We start from the raw sequence: 21,556 nt of genomic DNA, 5'->3' as shown, positions 1-21,556 counted from the left end.
GGTCGCCAAAGTGACGTCATTGAAGGGTCTATAATTTTAACATTTCTCGCGCCACCACGGATAGGTCGTATTGTATACAAGTTGTTGAGCGCCACGGGGAATATATTCGATAGTGGGGAACATCGTTTCATTTCAATAGATAATTTGTTTTTAGTGATCGTATTCTTTGTTTTACTATTGTCAACCTTCTTTGTCAGTTTAAACTAAATATCACACCTTATAAATTGTTACTGTTTGCTCTTTACGGAAGTTCCCGTGTGTACTCGGACTAAATTACAGACAACCCGATTAAAGTCTTCAACGTCACCGGACTCCTGACTGCATTTCGGAATTTTTGTGTCAGGAAAGGAAGAGGTAAAAAAAAAAAAAAGCGGTTACAATGACAGGTAAGTTTAGATTCGTTGAAACATACTGTAGTACAGACTGATGTTGACTCAACATTATTGCAGTTGTTTGTTCAGTCCGCATCAGTGTTTTCTGTCGTCGTCTGTACAATTCATTCACATCAACGTTATTTTTCGTCCTGTCGCGATTTAATGAGAAACGCGCCAGTTTCGGAAAAATGCTAAGTAACGCTAGATCTAAACGTAGCCAGTAGATGCAAGCCTGACCTGACGCCCCTGAGCGGAACTGCCATAATGTCATACCTTTTGCCATCCAGAAGAGGACAACCTGGATCTACTGCTCTCATTGTTCGCCGAGAGTCAGGCCCAGGACTCTGAAACGCCAGCCACTGAGGATGGGGGGGACGACTTGGACGACCTGTTTGACGACAATGGTGATGATGGTTGCTATGTGGAGCCAGAAGAGGTAGAGAATGAACCAACAGATGCTCCACACTCCAGAGAAAATGAGAACGATCTGAAACAGTCAAAGGAAGCCATGGAAGGTAACAGCAAAGCTGTTTTTGTTGCTTTTGAATTTGTTTGTAAGAATCTTTTGTTGAAGTATTTGTGTGTGTATGTGTGTGTTTGTGTGTTATGCAGTGGAGATGAAGACCATGCAAGAGAAGATGAGGAAGCTACAGCAGGAGTTGGAGGCATTGCAGAAGAATGCTAGCAGCTCTCCACCCACACAAACAGCTGTTAAAGTATCTAAACAAACCAACAATAAGGTGTCACCTCTGATTCAGAGGGGTGCCAACTCCTCACCACCAAAACAATGTTCCACCAAACCCTCAACACCTCTCAAACAGGGCACTGAGCCAGTTCTGAAAAAACAGAAAAGGATGGTTTCACCCCCCCTCCAGTTTTCTACCACAGCACTCTCAAACCCCCAGAAGAACTCCAGTCCTACCACACAACGCAGCCAGAGAATAGCCCACCAGTCTAAAGCAGGTAACTGGTCAGCTCACACGCTCTAGAAAAATACAGGGAATTTAAATACTCAGCTGCATGACCTAGTCTAGACTAGGGGAGTCTAGACTGAATTAACTTTATTTTCCACTTATCGAATAGGCTCTTCTGAAAACTCCAGTCTATTGGCCCAGCCTGTGAGTGACAGCTCATCTCAGTCAGTGAGGGGCAATGGGAAGGTCAATAACACATTGAGGTCACCTCCCCCCAGGAGTACTGCAGGTGTGCGACAGGCCACGCCCCGCCCAGCTCCCAGTCAGGACATTGCTGTGGAGAAGTTTTCTGGTCTCCGACTGAAGTGAGCATAAATTGGGGTTGCGTTCACACTTCTAAACATACATAACTCAAAGATAGTATGAAAATGGGGATTATACTAAAGAAATGTGTGATTTGTTGTTTCATGGAAGGGCAGTACTTGGCTACCTCATTGCTTCAGTACTGTCCCATCATGTCCTCATTTAGATATGTTTATTACAGTAGTTCAGTAAATATGGATGCATTGCACAGTGAACAAGTATGATTCTCTGATTATGTTCTTTGACACGCTGCAGATCTAGATATTTTTTTGTGAACATGGATGCTTTTGCTTGAAATAGAATTACTGTTATGTGTCTCGTCTCCAGGAGACCTCGCCTATCGTCCATAGAAATTGAGCATAAAATGGCGGGCCGCAGAATGTTACGGTTGTCACAGCTGCCTGAGCGACTGAACAGAGACAAGTTAGAGGACAGTGACTGGGTCACGTTTGGTGTGGTCATTAATAAGATCACTCCACAAAGCAAGAACAATGTAAGTCAACCCAGCCTTCTGTACTATACTTTGTCATTAGACTTAAGAGAAATGGCCTGGATTACAGTGTTGATTCGTTTTATTTATGGTTTCCAGGGAAAGACATTCAGTATTTGGAAACTGAATGACCTTCATAACTTGGAAGTGAATGTGTCACTTTTCTTGTTTGGGAGTGTTCATATGGACCTGTGGAAAACTGACACCGGAACAGTGATCGGCATTCTCAACCCTAACCCTATGAAGAACAAAGAAGGCTCCAATGAGGTGTGTCTACGTGTGAGAGAGAGATGTTTGTTAGAGGTCCTTAGTCACTCAGAACACTGCCTTTACAGTGTTATTGACTTATTTGGTAATGAATATTAGTCCATGTGTTTTTACCTGTTGTTTTACTTGCCTTTGATGTGGTCTTCTCCTCACAGCTTTGTCTGACTGTGGATCACCCACAGAAGGTCTTGATTTTAGGGGAGGCTATGGATTTTGGCACCTGTAAAGCCAGGAAGAAAAATGGAGATGCATGCACACAACTAGTTAATCTGGTGGGTAAAGATTTCATGAAGTCTTGTGTGTTGTTCTGTGTATTTATTTATATGCATTGTGTATCACTGTTGTGTTCCTATTCATATGCTTTGATTTTACTAGAGAGTTAACTTTTTGTCTGTGTATGTATTTGTTTGTTCCAGTTTGAATGCCAATACTGTCAGTACCACGTTAAAGCACAGTACAAGAAAATGAGCTCAAAAAGGGCGGAGCTTCAGTCCAGTTTCAGTGGCTCCGCCCCTGGCAAAGGAAAGGGCCGTGGAAGCCTGAGAGAGCGTCTTTGCCAGACAGACTTCCACTATGGGGGTATGTCTTCTCTGGCTTGTGCTCCATCTCAGTAAGTATACACCACTGTGCAACATGCCTCATCGCAACCCAGTTATTCTCAATGTCCTTCTGACGGTAGAACCTGTTTAATGTTTGCAGGGCTGCACCACAGTCGAAGAAACTCAACCAGCCATCCATAAAAAGCGTTCTGGCTGCTATTCCTACCCCAAAGCTTGGTAAGAGATCTGGGTTTGAGTCATATTCATGATTTTACGTAGAGAAATAATGTATTTGTTCATTTAAAGACTTTGTATAGTTTGTATAGCTTCTGGTCTTGTATAAAGATTTTTGGACTAATGGGACTTCATCATCCAGCCCTTCAGGATAATGATGTGTCTGGTTGTTCTGATGACTTCAAATCCCTCTTGTCCATGCCCACTCCTGGAGCCCTCAACATCAAAAGACATTTAGGACAAGCCAGATCTGCAGGTGGCAATACAGAAAAGCTGTTTTCTAAAGCTGAACAAACTTCTACATGGCTTTTTGGCAAAAATCTGTGGTCTTCTGGTTACCAAGAGTGGTGCTTTGTGTTTTATTCTGAAAACTTGAATTTCCCAAAAGCAGTGCTAAACAAAATCTGATAACCGATTAGCAGCCATCATTAACACACATTTTGTGTGTGTGCGTGTGTGTGTGTGTGTGTGTGCGTGTGCGCATGCGCCTCAGGGCCAGGTGTGAGCTCTGTACAGTCCATATCTGCTTCTCAGCTCCTGAAGCAGCAGAAAGACCAGCATCAGCAGAGAATGGAGGCCAGGAAGAGGAGGGCTGAGGAAATCCAAAAGAGGTATGTGTTTGTTTGTTTGTTTGTTTTTAACATCGTGTGTGTTTGCCTTTTGGCTATAGTACACTGTTGACACACTGTTTCCTCAGGGTCTTGCAGAATTCACGGGGAGCTGCAGTTCCAGCGCGGCCCACAGTAAACGGAGCTAGTCTGCTCTCTCCTAAAGCTGCCCTAGAGGTACCTGACACTTGCTCCACCTCCTCTGCCCACCATTCTACTCCGCCTGTCCCTGCCCTTGGCCGTGGCCTCAGAGAAGGGGAGGACATCTTGTTTGATCTGTCTCCACCAAGCAGTCAGACAGCATCCAAGGTAGGTTTTGTTTTTTTGTCATTCACCTGTCTTAATTTGGTTTAATGATCATTTTGTTTCCATGATGAGATGATACCAAAATCTGTGAGGTTGTTTGCTCTTCGCATGATGCATTCTGGGACACTACATAGGGCTGTACTCGTGGTTATAATCTGGCTAGAATAAATGCATGAATTTAGTTAAGATGAAGTTCACTTGGTCCCATGACTACAAAGGAGCTATATCCTTTATTTGAATTTGTCCTCTGTTCAAATGAGAGGAAAATGACCAACCTGGATCTTGCTAGCTTGGGATGGAAAAGTGTTTTTTTTTTTTTTTAAATAATGTAGGATAATGTGAAAAACTGGTTGGACGTCGGAAAATTTGAATGACCAGAAGAGCCCAAAATAACTGTTCTTTCCCAGTCTTCTTACTTAAGTGACTTTTGCCCTGCACAGACTAATGTTAGAGAGGCCAACCTCTTTTTCTTTCATTTCCCTATTCCCCTGTTTTCAGCTGGCTGCAATACGACGACTCCAGGCCAAGGGGGGCGTGATCGTCAAGGACGATCCTAACTCTGTCAAGCGCAAGCGACCCAACAGCGCTGATATATCTGTTCGAGTTGAACGCGGCCTGACCTCTCCTGAGGGCAAGTGAACTCCTCCTGAGCGTAGTCCCTCAGTAAGTTGTTGTGTTGAACCTGGTCAGACACGGAGCTTACCTGTGGCTTTATGTCTCGCCCCCGACCAGGTGAGCAGGCGGCTGGCGAGGTGGAGGAGCCTGCTCAGAAGAAGAAGCGGGAGCAGCAGGAGTACGTTCAGTCAGAGGAGTTTCAGCGTATCCTCAACGCCAAGTCCAAGTTCTCCTGGATGATGGGGGAGGTGAGGAGTGTGGGCTGTGATGCGATTATGATTTAACTAAAGAAGTTGATGGAGTCTTGTGAACGTGTCTGAGATGCCATTTAGTGATTGGAAGAGCCGTGAGCCTTCGATATGATATAATGGGATAATGTGAAAATGTGTTTGTATGTTTAATATGCCTGAAAAATGGAGGTGTGTGTTTTAACATGGAGGAAGTGTATATGCTTAATGTGATTTGAGGCAGGTGAGTTTACCGCGAGGACGTGTGTGTTTTTTAACGAGATGTTGATATGGTGTATTGGTGTTTGTGTTTTTAATGTGATGTGATGGTCTGGTGTATAGATGGAAGAAAAGGCGATGCAGGACTACTTTGATCCACTGGTGCAGAAGGAGAAACTGGAGGAGAAGATGAAGAGTATCAGAGAGATGAAGTGTCGAGCAGTCACCTGTAAAACAGTGAGTCGTCGTGTCAGTCAACCACCCAACCACCATAATCTGTGGCTAATCTCATTTGGACTGATGTAGTCTAATCTCAAATGGACTCCCATAATTTTACCTGGACAACCCCACATGAAGATGATGTCAAACACCAGATTACCTAAATTTTAAATGCAGATAGGCTGGTCCTCTGTGTCTTTGGTTTTTCACTGCTCTTGTGTCTGCAGATGAGTGGATGCATTTGACCTGCGACTGCTGTTCTCAGTCTCTCTGTGTTGTTAAATTCTCTGCTCTCTTGCTGCAGTGTAAGTACACACACTTCAAACCGGCCGATCGCTGCGTGGAGGAAAAACATGACTACCACTGGCACGATGCTGTGAAACGATTCTTCAAATGCCCATGTGGCCAGAGGAAGATCAGCCTGGCACGCCTGCCCCAGGCAGCCTGCAGGTGAGGAAGAGGAGTATCTTGACAGTGTTTAACTAGCGCCTTTAATCTGATGAATTTTATTAACTGAGATCAAAAGGTTACTGAATGTACGACCAGAATGAACGGGGCATTAACTGATGATTATTCTTTCTTTCAGCAACTGCGGTCTCTTCAAATGGGAGAGAGATGGCATGTTGAAGGTAATGGGTCTGTGTGATGGTGTCTGGTTTGGCTGGCCTTGACAGAGGACCAGGCCCTATTACCAGCTCTGGCAGCAAGCTGCCTGCATTAATAAATATTGGTCCATTGATAGATCAGTGTAAATAGATCATGTAAATGTCCAGTCTATTTTATACCTGCTCTCTTATTCTCTTAGGAGAAGAATGGACCCAAGATCGGTGGAGAACTGCTGCTTCCACGTGGTGAAGAACAGCCCAAATTCCTCAACAGCCTGAAGTAGAAACAGTGGACATCTAACCTCCATAGGACCTTCGTTTAATCACTTTCAAAACGCTCCCCATAGTTTCTTAGTGCAAACCAGAGGAGACTGAATATGTACAACCACCAAAGTATAACAGACATATCAGTGAACCAGTCAGGTTAAGATTGTGGTTTCCAACCCAACAGATACCCCCAGCCAAGTCACAAATTTATTCTATTCCGCAATCCTCATTTAACAGAAACAAAAGACTGCCTGTTTAGGGGTTTTACTGAATTGGTTGTGTAGAGACTGAAATTGAATAGCCTTGAAGCCTGGGGCCAGAGGGAGCTCTGGAAAGGACAGAAAACAGGAAAGTGGAGTTTGATTTGAAAAACGGCATCACTCGCCTTTGTCCAAAGCTGCCTGTTGCCTTTATGGGCTCTGTTTTAAAGTATAAGTTAAAAATGCAGATTGCAATGTTGTATAATGTCATATTTTAATAATGAGCTCTATGTGTGCGTGTGTGTTTGGTATTTGCATAGCCTGTCTTTGTTGTGTTACAGTCCTGTAAATTAAACTGGTGTGAGTTTAACACACCGAGTGGCTGTTGTCATTGGCCCATCAGTCACAGTGCACTAATGACAACCCTGTGAAAGTTAAATCGTAAATTCTTCTTTCTTCACACTTAAACGTCATATCAGAGAGCAGTGAACCACAATTACTTCATCTTTCTGCATCTGCCTTTCCCGATCCAAAGAAGGATTTATGGGGCGTGCTGTTTTCAGGGCTATAATTTTGATTTGTGTGACCGGCACTCTGTTTTTCAATGTTAACAGTCTAAATATTACGGAGAAGTTTTATGGGACTGCCTTTCATTTTTCCTTTGTGTGAAAGACTAACTGTAGTTGACATAAGTTCATCCAGCTGAAAGGATAGGTGTGGTCAAGACTAAACCTGTAGAGAAGAGAGGTGATAAACTTAGAGGAGGCACTTTTGTTTTGACTCTGTGTTTGGGTCTGATCCAAGTTACAGAAGCAGGTATGGGCCATGATGGTGCATACTCTCTGACTCCTGAGTGCTGGAAAAGTACAGAAGGGAGAGATGAATCAAGCTAGAGAGATGAGGAAGTGCCTTTTAGGTAATATAGTTGCAGAAAAATGTATATACACCCTCTTCATATTAGAATCTTCCAGAAAAGCATTATTCTGTCTTGTTGATTTTCATTACATGGATGAATTTCTCATATTGATTGCTGCCCATGTCTAAATTACACACACTGAGTCTGTGTTCTGTGAAGGTAGCTTTCAGTTTTTCTTTTTCTATCCAGGCTGTCTCTTATTTTTCTGTCTGTCTAAGCTTTCAGTTCAGGAATGTTAAGAACGACTCGTCTCAGCAGTGAATGATTTGCCTTCACTGATGAGTTATCCAGAGGTACACAGCAGCCTCACAACTCATTTACAGTTCAGCAAGACAGGCATCTATTGAATTTTCTGAACTGAAAAATAATAATAAAACAAATATACCTTTTAATAAAAATATTAAAATACATTTTAATATAATTATACCTACACTGAACTGCACCTGACTCAAATTATGTGTGAATGAGAGAGAGAGTATGTGTGTGTGTGTGTGTGTGTGTGTGTGTGTGTATCTGGTTCTTTCCCTCTCTGCTTTTCCTCTTATACTTTTGACCCCTAACATACATTTGTTTTCTATGATATTAAATGCGACCCAATGTTAGTTGTGTCAGATTGGTTTTTATTCCTGTTTTATACTCTGTTACAGTACTGATTGGTTTCTGTTAAAGCACAGTAAAGATCCCCGGCACAGACGCCACGAGGAGACAGTCTTTCTCCGTCTTATCCTCCCTGTATGTCGACAGCAGGAAACGTTTTAGATAAAACCCCTTTTTGAAAATGCAAGTCTACTAAATAGCACGTTTCAGATTCCACATTTACAAAAAAGAGCTGTCAAAAGAACTGTCTTTCATTACCTGTTCATTAATATTTTTAAGACAAATTAAAGAAAGCAACTAGACGTTCAGTCTATGGTACATTTAGAAATGCTTTCTTATACATTTTAAATCTGTGCAATATTTAAAAAGTGAAGAACTAGCTTTTCTAAAACGGTATAAGGCCTTTATATAACATAACTGATTGTGATTGCATTGAGGTCTCCCTCCTTCTGTTAAATCCATTTTATAACTGACGCAGGAGCGACCCGGTCGTGGGAGGTGTGCTGTTGCCATGGTGACTGAGGCAGTTTAGATGGCAGGGCGATGGTGGGGGTATCGTGGGTAGAGTCCGTCGTAGTTGTACTCCCTCCACTGCTCAGTCTTCTCTCGGTTCCTCTCATACTGCTCTGTAATTATAAAGACAGAGAGAGTAGAAACACACTCACATTACAGCTTTTTACAATTTTCAATATTAAATCATTTACAAGACTCACAGCAATGATAATAAACAACCATATCTGTTTGATTTATATTCTAAAACTGTATATATGAAGTATGGGACTTAGCTTTACTTTAGAGAGAAATGATTGAGAAAGAAGTAGAAGAGACAGAAAAAAAAAAAACACCTCACCATTGCGCTCCTCCTCAACAAAGTTCTCATACTTGCTCCTTCTGTCCTCATAGAATTCTCTTCTGCGTTCAGCCTGTGCCAAATACTGCCTCTGCTCCGCTTCAGAGAGGGAGAGAGGAAAACAAGACACATTTTTCAAAGCTAAATGAAAACCAGAGTGAAGATCTTGCCAAACTTTGAGGAATTTAGGATAAAGAGTTCATTATCTCTTCCTAAAAAGACAAAAAAAAAAAAAAATTGGCTTTGAAATTTTATGCACATCTGCATCTGGCAAACCCAACCCTGTCAGAGAGAGAGGGGGAGGAAGATCAGGTCCAACAGTGCTCAGTGTCGCATGTGATATTAGGGCCAATGTGTGTTGAGGTGTGTTTGCCATGAAGACACACTTATACCTCTGGTCAGCCTCTGCCACTGACCCTGTCCATAACTGTATTCCTATCTTCACCAGCTAACTTATACATCGTGTTCAGAGCAGGTATTAATGCCAAGTGAACCAGGATACAGCCAACTCCACACACTCACTATTTTACCACAGGTTTCACCGGTCCTCACACCAAATAACCACAAACAAACTCATTCGTTCAGTGAGTGAGTGTATATACAAACACACAGGCATCCTTGTTTACACATCATTAATATGATACTTTCTTGTTTTCTTCTCCTTTGCTTGGTTGCAGGTGTTGTGCAGGTTTTGAAATACGGATGTATTATCTCAGATTCGTGTAGTAGTCATATGATACAGTGAGCAGCGTTTCTCTCTCTGTGATGCAGGCCTTACGTCAAGTGCAGATGTGTGTCAGCACAGTCTGGCCACTTTTTTTTTTCTCCTAATCTACAGTTTGCCCTTTCCACAACACAAACATCCTTCTAGTTTATTTGTCTTTGATGTATTTTTGTTTCATGTGTTGTAGTGTGTGTCACTCTGACTATACCAAGTGTGTATGTTCTTTCTTTGTGTGTTTTTACTATAAATCTCTGACCATAGCTTCTCATAGCAGCCAGACCAAACTTACTAATGCCAGTCATTGTGGAAGAACTGCTTCATTTGCATTTGCGCTCTAATTGTTGTGGACCCACTGAGGGTGTTAATAGAATGAAAGCGTTGCACTTACCGATCATTTCTGCGTAGTGCCTCACAGACCTGCGGCCACGGCGTTTAAAGAAATTTGAGGCATCTGACTCTGGCAGAAAAACCCTCTGAAATGATCCTGCAAAGGGGAGAAGTGGAAAATGAAAGTGGAGAACATGTGTGTGTGTGTGTGTGTGTGTGTGTGTGTGCGCGTGTGCACATGCACGCACCATCTTTACCTTGAACGTCAGTGTCGTCTCCATCTTTCACAGCTGCACTTTCAGTCCCAGGGAAGACGACTGGAGAGAGAGAGGGAGAGAGAGAGAGAGAGAGAGAGAGAGGAGAGGGAAGGGGGGGCGTTATATCGAGTTCACAGAATTTATCCAGTCAGAGCAGTTTTTTCTTAAAGACAAAGACAACAACCCTCCTTTATCTCTTATACTCTATTAAACAAACAGTCAACAACCCTCCTTTATCTCTTATACTCTATTAAACAAACAGTCAACAACCCTCCTTTATCTCTTATACTCTATTAAAGAAACAGACAACAACCCTCCTTTAACAGTTCAAATAAAGAGAAAATATCATGATGTGGTTCAGTCTTACAAATCAATAACTATTTCATGATGTCGCTGTAATAATAAACTGAAAAGAAGAAATGGATTAAAAAGAGAAATTGGTTAAAGAAAAAATAAATAAATACTCCCACAACTTCTACATCCCAGTAAACTGCCCTGAGATAATTTCACACAGATATAATCTCATTCCAGTCCAGTTCTTGAAACTGCTCTGTTGTTTGTTTGTTTTTTTTCAACTGAGTGCACAGTTTGGTCTGTGTGACTTTCCAAATCCAGTCAAATCTAACAGATATGACCAGTAATGTCCAATTTAAAATGCCTGAGGATTTGAAAATCACTGCCACGCTCAGAAGATAATGTGCTGTTGCCAGAAGAGAACATTTATTACTATGTATTTATACTTAAACAAGCATAAGGAATCACAGCTTTGAAGGGCCTTGGACTCACTAAACATAGAGATAAACATATAACTTCATTTCTAAGACCACATCTCTCACAAGCAGGTTTCTTGGTTCACAATCCTCTCTCTCCCCCTCTCATTCTCTTTCTGACAAACACACACGCACACAGACGCACATTAATCCAGGTAACTCACCACACAGGATCAGCACTGAGGGCAGCAAGGTCAACAGAAGCACACGCATCCAAGCCATTGCAAAAAGTGTGTATATATGTGTTACCACAAGGGTAAAGCCGTGTGTGTGTGAGCATGTGTGAGAGAGAGTGAGGTACAGAAGGAGGGGGCTAAAGCTGGAATTTTAGGAGTCCACGGGAACAAGGGAGGAGCACACAAACACACACTCATACATACACACACTCTTACTATACACATTTAGCAAGAGGACACTACAAAGGTAAATAATTGGAAACAAAAAACTGTGTGTGTGTGTCTGTGTGTGTGTGTGGATGCAGAGTCTGCCATCACAGTTTAATTAAGTTTGAATTTTTTCACTATATTTTAATAAGGCTGCTCTTAAGGGTGGTTCTGCAGAGAATGGATTCCATTTAAATCACACCCATCCACACAGGTCAAACACATACCTTGATAGAAAACTGGTGAGTGAGTGTGTGTGTGTGTGTGTGTGTGTGTGTGTGTGTGTGTGTATGAGAGAGAGAGAGAAAGAGAGAGAGATGGGTTTTACAGGCTGCAACATTCCAGAGCTCTATGGGTTATTCAAACTGAAAGGAAATCAGACACAGATCTCAATACATCATGTTCACCTGTCATCATAAACCTGTCTTTCACACACTCCCCACTTAATATGACCTTCCTCAAACCCTGCAAGCAATTCAACCTCTATCTTTGTTTACCACACTTCTCTAACCCGTTTTCTTTTAATAAATTTTGTCATCCCTGTTTTCTTTGTCTTTTGTCCATTTTGATGACTGACACCTGTCTCGTCTGAAGATAACAGGTGGTTATGACTACAGCGGTCTCCCTCTTTCAAAATAACTCTTAGTTTTTCACGCACACACTGCCACCTGGAAATGTTCCCCAAGAGCCTCAAATGTTGAGTGTTCGATTTGATGCCAGAGTGTCCTCAGATGCATGTGAGAGAGAGTGAGAGAGAGAGAGAGAGAGAGAGAGAGAGAAAGAGAGAGAGAGAGACGCCTCACATGGCAGCGTTTATGTAGCATGTGACAGACCCTAACTGGGGATGGAAAATATTTTCCTCCCCTGAAGCCAGAGAGATGTGAGAGGTAAATGTGTGTTTGTGTGTGAGAAGGAGGAACGAGAGAGAGAGAGGTATTTAAGGTTATTTCTCACACACACTCACATACAAACAGTCATATTTAGCTTAATTTGTGGAAATCTCTCTCTTTTTCTTCATCCCCATCTCTTTCTCTGTGTCTCTCCTTATCTTTTAGAGAAAGCTCTCTGCTCCTTTCATTCAGCTAAATTCAACTAAATTTTATTTATGCACCTTTTTTTTTACTATGGACAATGTCACAAAGCAGTTGTACGGGATGCCAGACCTGATACCCCCAGTGAGCAAGCCCAGTGCAATAGTAACAAGGAAAAACTCCCTTAGACTGAGATAGACAGAACCCTTAGCAAGAGCCAGGACTCAACAGGGGGAGCCCATCCTTTTCTGGCTGGTGGAGGCGATTAGATTAACTGATAGATTAATACACAAAAAGCAACAGAAAACAAAAAGATCCCCAAGGTGAGTCCAGGATTCCAGTATGCCATCCTTGGACAGTATCTTGTGGGGTGCTCCATGTATATATGGGTGGCAGGTGACACACAGTCAGTGCTGGAGCAGTGTGGTGGGGGCAGGTATCACAGCCAGCAGAAATCACAGTTGTCCTTAGACAGGCATGCAGAGAGGAATGAGATGGACGTGGTGTGGCTGGGTCTCAGGGAACATCCACCCCATATGGGTTGGAAGGAAAAACAAGACGGAGACAAAAAGGTTATTATTGATTTGGACTTGTCTGAGGTACAAAGACATATAGCTGCATGTTTGTGTGTGAGTGTGCAGGTGTGTGTGTGTGTGTAGCATATATTTGCTTCTGCACTTGAATGGTGCCTTTTATGTCTCTACTCTGAGGTGTTTTCTTTGGTTCTGACACTGCATGATTTTGTCCAGGAAAGTTGTGTTCCCGCCATCTCCCCTCCTCTCTCTCCTCACACACACTTCATCTCCATTTTCTAACCTTCAGCTCCGATCGAGTCTAGATTCTCTCTCTTTGGCTGGGTGGCAGTTATTTGTTAGCTAAGGGGTGTGAACAGGTGAACTGAATTGGTCATTTCAACTGTTTTGAAAAATTATCATAATTTGATGTAGTTCACTGATTTCTAATTAGTTAAATTAGTTAAAAATCGCTCTTTAGGGTTCAAAACAGCCAAAATGAAGAAGGCCTGTAGTGTTTCTATGTGTCTCTAGGGAGATGACAGTATTTAAAGGAAAAAGGTGTGTGTGTGTGTGTGTGTATGGGGTGCTGTATCGCAGATCACTGTCCCCGTTTAATACAGAAACCAGCTGCACAGGATACTTCTACTTACAGACCTGGCCCTGTTTGGATAATACTATATTCATACACCCAGTTATTCATTAAAATCACTAAATTATGTAACAACAAAATGAGGTGATAATTGCATTTTATAAAATGAGGAGGTACTGTGATAATATTGTTTGCATATTAAATCATAGTGTTCATTACAATTGAATAATACCACCACTTTATTCTATGTTTTATTTATTATTCACAAAGCAGTTATTGCACAATATGTAAGGATAAGCATTACAAGTTATGCGATATTAAGGAAAGAAGCACAGTAGAAACCCTATACACTAACTACAGTAAGCAGCCCTTTAGTTAATATATTATAGCATCACAGAGTGAAAAATTTACAAATCACTATAAACTTTCTACAGGCAGGGATTGCTGTGTGACATAAAATGTTTTAACACACTGCTCTTCTAGTTTACTGGAGCAGTTCTTCCCACCTCCAGTTCAAAGGACCTGTCTGACAGGCTATTTGTCTATTGGTACATCAGAAATACACCTGAGTCAGAATGTGCACAAATCATCAAGGCACTGACCATGTTCATGAGGTGGTTGAAAGAATATGTGTGGTTAAAACACTTCTCCCCTGGACTGGATGTGAATATCACTACCCTGGATTAAGTCACTCTTTCACCTTTTAGCTCCTTTAAGCCTAGAATACTTATGAATGAAATATTGACATTAGATAATGATAGTAGAGATAAACAGCAACTACAGTTTCATTTAAAAAAATGTCACAAGTACCTTTTAATTAAATGCTTACAAATGCACTAAATGCTCACTAACACTTGCTCAAACATTTTTACTTCTTCTACAAAATGTCTTGGAAACAAACACAAAAGCCTCAGTGTGTGTGACACTACAAATAAATGTGAGCTCCAAAAATGAATGTCAATGAAATTCAATCAACCTTCCATTCACCCTTCATGTCCAGTGTTAATACTAAAAATCCTTTCATACAATAACAATACTTAAATGAACGGATTTTTTGGAAAAGTTAGTTTAAAGATGGTATATGTCATTGGATTCAAACCCTTGTCAGACCATGGCGGTAAAATTAAGTGTCCACAAATTACACTGAAGGCAACAATCAATATTGGTAATCTAAATGAATTTTTCATGTTTGTATGCTTACTTAAGTGCACATCTGAATTGAGGTATTTGGCACTGCACAGTGACACCTGGTGGTCAGATTATGACACTAAACACCCGATCCCTTTTTGTCTGATTTGATAAATGTAACTCACGTGTCAAAATCTGGTCCTGGAGGGCCAGGGTCCTGCCGGTTTTCATTTTCACCTCTTAGTTACCTGTTGAGTTTCACCTTGAAAACAGGTGTGCATGCTCTTCAGCCAATCAGAGATTGTATTTATTTGGTCGACAAGAGAAACAGCAGGACCATGGCCCTCCAGCACTGGATTTTGACACCCCTCATCTAACGGAAGAAGAAAAAAAAATTAATCCATAAGCATCTCTCAAACAATAGCTGCATTGCTGAGGGCTTCATTCACTTGGTTAGTGGGTGTGTCTCTTTCCTTTCAGTGGCTGTTGATTGGTTGTTGAACGGGCAGAGTGTGTCACAGTGATATCCTCTCTCCTTGCACCAGACGACCTCTCAATGCCCAGGTGTCCTGTATCCAAACAACCCATACAAACACTTAAACACGCGTGGCGTGCACACACACACACACACACACACACACACACACACACAGGCACACACACACAGGCACACACACACAGGCACACACATACAAACAATATCCCCTCTTCACTATCTGCACACTCAGAGGCATGAGTGTAATCTGAATGCAGATGCACAGACACAAACGTATTAGGATTAATGAGTCAGAGAGTCTGCGAAGGTTAAGAACTTGCCTGAAAAGTGATGGTGTCATCCACACCGTATTTCCTGGCTGCAATTTCCTTCACCTCATTACTGATGTTCTCCTGAGTCGTGCCCTTCACATCAATGTAATAACAGTCTGCACTGGCATAGTGACAGGAGATGGCCTGGATGCAGAGAGAGAGGGAGAGAGAGAGAGAGAGAGAGAACCAACTGTTATGTGTGGCGCACTGTGCGTTTTATTTGTGTGTGTCTTAGTTCGTTCTGGCCCTTTTTTTTTCCCCTCTCCCTTCTCCGCTTTCCCAGGTATCCAGCTGCGGCGCGAACCAGCTGCTAATTGTCATCTGGACTGGTGTTGCTCCCTGTCTCTTTGTCCCGCCCGCCCAACCAGGGACGGAGTGCCCCTTTCGCCTCTACCAACCAGAGACGGGGTGCCTAAATTTTAAAGTGGCTGGATGTGTTCTGTTTTAGATTTCAATCTTGTTGTTTGACTTTGTGCTTTTGTGTTTTTGCTATTTAACAAACGTGCCGTTCTGTGTATGACATGGCATTTTCGTTACTGACTTCGTTTGTGGATTGCGCATTGGCTTTGGTTGTTCCTGACTATTGTGGGAGAAGGATAGGTAAGGTAGGAGATCCCAGCGATAGTCTTTCACTCTGTATAGGGGTAGGTTAGAGGTGGGTGCCACTGGTGTATTTTTGTTATTAGACAGTTGGTGTAGTTAGGTTTTCTTTGGCTCTGCCACCTTTTTGTTTTGTAGATAAGTGCATTATTGGTGTAGGTATTTACGGTGCTTTTGTTTTGTTGGTTTCTTTCCGTTGGCACCGTCTGTCATCCTCTCCCCTCTTCGTGTGTTTTTTTTGTGCGTGTTTGTAAATATCCTTGTAAATATTGTGTAAAAACTACTTTGTAAATATCCCTAATATATTGCGCACATTTATATACATTGATTCCCCATGTGTTTTTCCTCACCATCACACTGTCTTAAACCAGCACAGGTGGTGGGTTTCCTTTATGCTATGCCCCTTTACATACCCCTAGACACCATATCATAACTGGGATGTAACACCAACCAATCAATATTATTTAAGTTAAGGTAAACATTAGAACAGCTTTCAAAGCAGCCAATATTAGCACTAGTAACATTGGTATAACAAAAACAATAGAGAAAATACTGTAGGTTATAAAGAGAATAATTTACATATCTGGAGGAAGGGGAGTACGTGTTGACATTTTGATTTTGTCTGAAGTGTGTTTCGGTATTTCTGAGGGAGAGATGGTACCTTACGGAATCCCTTTGTTTGGTTCATTCCCGAACCATGGATTAGCAAGGGATGAAAAAACACGGTGTCACCTTTCTCCATTTCCAGGTGCACTCTGGGATGTTGGGGGTCATAGTTACGAACACCATGATACATCTTGTTCACACCACCCTAAGGAGTGACACAATAAGGGAGGGGAGAGAGAGAGAGAGAGAAAGAGAGAGAGAGAGAGTGAGAACTAAATGACATTATTCTGGGACAGATATTCAGATTACACCCCTTATTAACCAAGCAGTTAAGAATTTCAGTTAACACTTCTGCTCCTGTCTGGTCCATGAGGTTAAAGCACTGATTAACAATGCAGAGCTGTGTATAACACCTGGAAACAGGCAGCTGTGACAGAGAGTCCACAGGAAGACAACTGGTGTGGTGGGTGAGTTTGATTTTAGAGATGAATTTTCGTCTCTTAAAATTCTTTTCGAATTTTGAAATATGACATGCTTAATTATTCAAATTTAAATAACCAGACAATATGTGATCGTAATTCATCCAAAACTGAAAAACATGGTATTATGTAATATAAACAACATATTAAAATAACAACATCAATAAAAACAATAATAATAATAACAACAATCATAATGATCATTATTATTATTATGATTATTACTACTATTATTTTTTAATCACTATTATTATTGCTATTATTAGTATTATTATTATTATTATCATTATTATTATTATTATTTATTATTATTATTATTATTATAAAGCTCTCTCTCACCTCCCACTCGGGATAGTTGTGCTCCAGCAGGGTGCCCTTGTGTGTGCCCGGCAGCACCACCAGACAGCCGTTCTGTCTGTTCACCTTCTCCATGGCAGTCCAGGAACACACAATGCGATCGGCCGGCCGGAAAGGAAAGTAGTGGAGGTCTTGGTGCATGGGGTGACGAGACGTCTTCTTACCTGACACGAGTGAGACATGAATGTGAGTGTGTGCTTGTATGTTCAGGACATGCACATAACTAAGACCTGTGTGTACGCATGTATGTATGTATATATATATATATATACCTGCATCTGGTGGCTTGTTAATCAGCATGGTATGCATGGCCATGATATTGGGCCCAGTGAAACACTCCACATACTTCAGAATCTACAAGATTCACACACACACACACACACACACACACATACGCACAAAGAAAAATAATTTAGCTCCCATTTCTTGTTTTCTCCGAGATGTTCCGTCATGCATTTCATAAAGGTTGAAGAGGCCAGCATGAGTATGTGTGTTCTGCTCTGTGACTGTGTGAATGCAGTACTAATTTATGAGGTAACTGCCTGTTTATACAGCGTTGCCTATATATTCGAATTTAGCTGGAATTGAGCATGAGTGTGTGTTTGTGAAGAGCTGAGGAGGAGTGCGTTTGTTTTTTTTGTAGATCTGAGATGGATCATGCATGTTTGTGTACACCTGGAGTAGAGCATTTGTATCTGTCTGTGTGACCTGGAGTATACTGTGTTTGTATTTGTGTAGACCTAGAGGACAGTATGTGTGCTTGTTTATGTGAAGTGGAACAGAATGTGTTTTACATGTGTTGACCTAGACTAAAGCGTGTGTATGTATGTATTTGAGTAGATCTGAAGTGGCGTGTGTGGCTGTGTCTGGGCAGACCTCTGGCAGGGCACAGTAACGGAACAGCTCCGGATCTTCTTGAAAGTCCTGGAGTTTGGATACAGCTTTCTCCTCTGCCACAAACTCGGACTTGGCAATAGCTACATCTCTCATAACTATTAATCCAGGGATCTGCACTTCTCTCTTACAAATGCGCTCAAACTCTGCCCTGCAACAATCACAGCAGCAACATATAGCAGATGTCCAGATATATGCCAGTAAATACCCAACGTGTGTTTAGAATTCTTGCCTAAATCTGTCAATATCCTCCTCAGACACCAGGTTTCGGATTAGAATAAAGCCATCCTCCTCATAAGCAATCCTCTGTTCTGGGCTCAGAGTGTCTGTATCCAGTGTGTACCTGAACAGACCAACCAAAACAAGCAAACAAGCAAACGAACAAACAAACAAACCTACGTTTAATATTCAACACCATCTCATTCCTAGTTCATTATTCCATTATAGTTCTAAATTTTCATGTTCATGTTCATGATATAGGAATAGGAACTGGACTGACCTTGAACCTTATACATCACTTGAGATTAAACTAATTTATCTCTTGAGTATCAAAACAACTCTACAGTCTGAGACGTGACTAGAGATATTTGATTATGAAAGCGATGGCGACAAGCTTGGAGTTTTAAAGACCACTGCACTTACCGAAGGGCTTGAGGGTGGTGATACGAAACATTTTGTGAAGAGGTGAACGACGCTCGCTTTACAGTAACAGTTAAAGTTTAACACAATCTTTTACTTTATTCATGAAAGTGACTTCTACGTTCAATGTACGTAGAAGTACGTATACTCTAATGTACGTTCAATTCATGAGTATTATCTACCAGCGCTTCTGATGTATGTACGGTGTTTTATCCCAACGTTAAAACCAAACAATAAAAGGCAAAACAACGGAGCTCTTCTTGGCTGCAGGAAACTGAACATTATTGCTATCGATCATCGTTTGCAATATTAGATAAAGTGATCAAAATACATATCAAGCAAACTTATCAAAATACATGGAACATGTTCAGGTAACGTTAATCGTATAACAGGCCTAGAAGTAACTCCCTCCGATTGTTAGTTAAAGTCGGCCCCAGCCGAGCACACTGAAATCGGTCTGCGAGTCCGCCCCTCCATCGTTCGGTCCCCACTCCACTATCTTGGGCTAAATCATTAGCGATAATATTTAAGGATACAACAGCGGCGTTTGACCGATCCAAGTGGTTCAGAACAATTTTCAGTCGTTCTGTCGCTCGAGACATGATTCGCAGGAGAAAAACAAAATATATAACAGTAAAACCCGCTGAAGCTCAGCTACAGGATCTGGTAAATACTGTGAGGTTGCGATTGTGTTCGCTACACATCGTAGCCCAACAGGGTCAAAGTCTGTGACACAGCGGTGTATTGACGTTTGCCCTAGATCGCATGCTCACATGATCAGTACACGTTGTACTTGATTTTACATGTAGTCTAGATCTGCTTCTCTCTCAGTTTTCACACATTCAGAGGAGGTAATTTACTCCACAAAAAGTTCATTATTTAATTTGATAGAATTAATTTCATCTCCAAGTATTTCCAATTCAATTCCAAATTCTTTCCTCGATTTAGAATTGATGAATTAACTGAAGAATGAACCACAACCTGGTTAGACGCATGTATACCAATACATGGACACACATATTTACTTATATTAAGAAACTGCCTCCTGTGCGCACAAGACCAGTATGAATTCACAGATCTATTACAGTACAAAAAAAAACTCAACTACTGTCTACTTCTCAAGGTTATGAGATAATTTTTATTATAATATTATATTATTTTATATATTAACATTATATTAAATGAAAAAAGAATTATTATAATTACACAGGTTGTCTAAGATCGCAGACAGAGGGTCATAGCCCTTGAGAAATTTGGACATTTCTACTAAATAAACTTTACAAGTTCATGGTACAAATTACTGTCCTAAGGTCAATAAATGCTGAATGTGAAAGAAGCTGAATTTTCCAGGCTGTTATCCCATATCCCAAGTTCACTATGTGGATTGAGCTGATTAAAGGTGCAGAGGTTTTGGGTAAGATTGTGAGAGGTAATGCCAGCAGCACATTTACATTAGTCGAAACAGCAGTCTGCCAGTCTGGCAATTTTAATGTGTTACTGTCTAAAAGTCACTATCTCTCAGCAAGCCATAACACAGGCCAGTGTCACTATTACTTACAGATTAATGTCTTGGTTTATACATATATATATATATATATATATATATATATATATATATATATATATATATATATATATATATATATATTGCTTAATGTTGGTATTTAAGATTAGCCTCTTCACAGTGTTGTAATATCTTTTTTTGTTGTTGCTTTACCCTTTTCTCACCTTTTTCTTGTTTACTTGCAGCATATATTTCTGCTCTCATGAATAAAGTTCATTCATTCATTCATTCATTCATTCATGCATTATGCCTGAATAATATTTACCATAGTTTGTTCTTTACATCATGTTTACAATTAAGCTGTTAGTTACTGTCAGACAATTCTTTAGAGAGAGAGTGATGCAGTTGCCATTTTTTATTTTGTGACAAATAGTGTAAGTCACAGATTTTTTTTTTAACTAAATAAAGCTCTTTTTACAGCACCAAGAGTCAAAAAGCACATACATGACAAAACGGAACACGATTCCCTTTCTGCAACTTTTTTATACACAATATCACTTTATTTGCCTTTTGTAGAGCCATTGAAAAGGTGAATATGGCATACATAAAAGTTTGGACACCCCGTCAGTTAGCACATAGCAACTCCTCATTTGGCAGCTATAGGAGCGGCCAAATGTTTCCATCTGCCAGACAAGGCTCTCGCTATTCTTGCCTCTGAATTTTCTCCTGCTCTTCCTTGTAGGTCTCATATAACTTTGTAACATTCTTGGGTCTCTGTGCATACAGTGTGTGTCTGAGATCTCCCCACAGATTTTCAGTAAGATTCAAGTCTGAAGTCTGTGAGAGTAGTCCAAAACTTTCATCTTTCATTTTAAAGTGTGTATTGTCATGTTGAAAAATGCAGCTCCACCTCGTGTTCAGTTTCTTTACTAACTGGAACACTAGCTTCGAGGAGCTGTTGGTCCCTAGTTGAATCCAGTCTTCCCTCCACCTGCACAATATTTGTGGCTTCAGTGGCTGCCACATAGCACCATAACATAACAGATAAGTATGAATAAGATGCATTGTTTCTTGTCTACAAGATATATACAGGGGTTGGGGTTCTAAACTGAACTGTAGGTTTGTTGGTTAATTTC

The 21,556-nt window shown here is 41.0% G+C and overlaps 3 protein-coding genes across 4 annotated transcripts; 1 reads left to right on the top strand and 2 right to left on the bottom strand.

The window, feature by feature from the left end:
* The first annotated feature begins 379 nt into the window (after positions 1-379).
* mcm10 (minichromosome maintenance 10 replication initiation factor) lies at positions 380-6,264 on the top strand. The gene is made up of 18 exons (XM_030778989.1): positions 380-386; positions 662-889; positions 987-1,337; positions 1,458-1,653; positions 1,979-2,144; positions 2,241-2,408; positions 2,564-2,680; positions 2,825-3,018; positions 3,108-3,184; positions 3,324-3,437; positions 3,675-3,792; positions 3,879-4,098; positions 4,594-4,726; positions 4,828-4,958; positions 5,280-5,393; positions 5,680-5,825; positions 5,962-6,004; positions 6,181-6,264. The coding sequence occupies exons 1-18, from the start codon at positions 380-382 to the stop codon at positions 6,262-6,264; spliced, it is 2,607 nt and encodes an 868-aa protein (XP_030634849.1).
* A 2,224-nt stretch (positions 6,265-8,488) lies between these two features.
* On the bottom strand, positions 8,489-11,110 carry ucmaa (upper zone of growth plate and cartilage matrix associated a). The gene is made up of 5 exons (XM_030789514.1): positions 11,056-11,110; positions 10,119-10,178; positions 9,923-10,018; positions 8,811-8,909; positions 8,489-8,586 (listed from the first exon to the last, which is right to left on the bottom strand). The coding sequence occupies exons 1-5, from the start codon at positions 11,108-11,110 to the stop codon at positions 8,489-8,491; spliced, it is 408 nt and encodes a 135-aa protein (XP_030645374.1).
* A 3,813-nt stretch (positions 11,111-14,923) lies between these two features.
* phyh (phytanoyl-CoA 2-hydroxylase) lies at positions 14,924-19,607 on the bottom strand. 2 transcript variants are annotated; one of them, XM_030771684.1, is made up of 9 exons: positions 19,453-19,607; positions 18,920-18,975; positions 18,510-18,620; positions 18,260-18,428; positions 17,656-17,737; positions 17,366-17,547; positions 16,603-16,752; positions 15,351-15,485; positions 14,924-15,103 (listed from the first exon to the last, which is right to left on the bottom strand). In XM_030771684.1, the coding sequence occupies exons 1-9, from the start codon at positions 19,516-19,518 to the stop codon at positions 15,050-15,052; spliced, it is 1,005 nt and encodes a 334-aa protein (XP_030627544.1). In that variant the 5' UTR covers positions 19,519-19,607; the 3' UTR covers positions 14,924-15,049. The 2 variants fall into 2 exon arrangements, with proteins under 2 accessions (XP_030627544.1, XP_030627552.1); XM_030771692.1 differs by having other exon boundaries at positions 19,456-19,607.
* Between the last annotated feature and the right edge of the window lie 1,949 nt (positions 19,608-21,556).

This window comes from Chanos chanos, chromosome 1 (genome assembly GCF_902362185.1).
Source record: "Chanos chanos chromosome 1, fChaCha1.1, whole genome shotgun sequence".
NCBI classification, from domain to species: Eukaryota; Metazoa; Chordata; class Actinopteri; order Gonorynchiformes; family Chanidae; genus Chanos; species Chanos chanos.
This window is presented reverse-complemented; position numbering and strand designations above follow the sequence as displayed.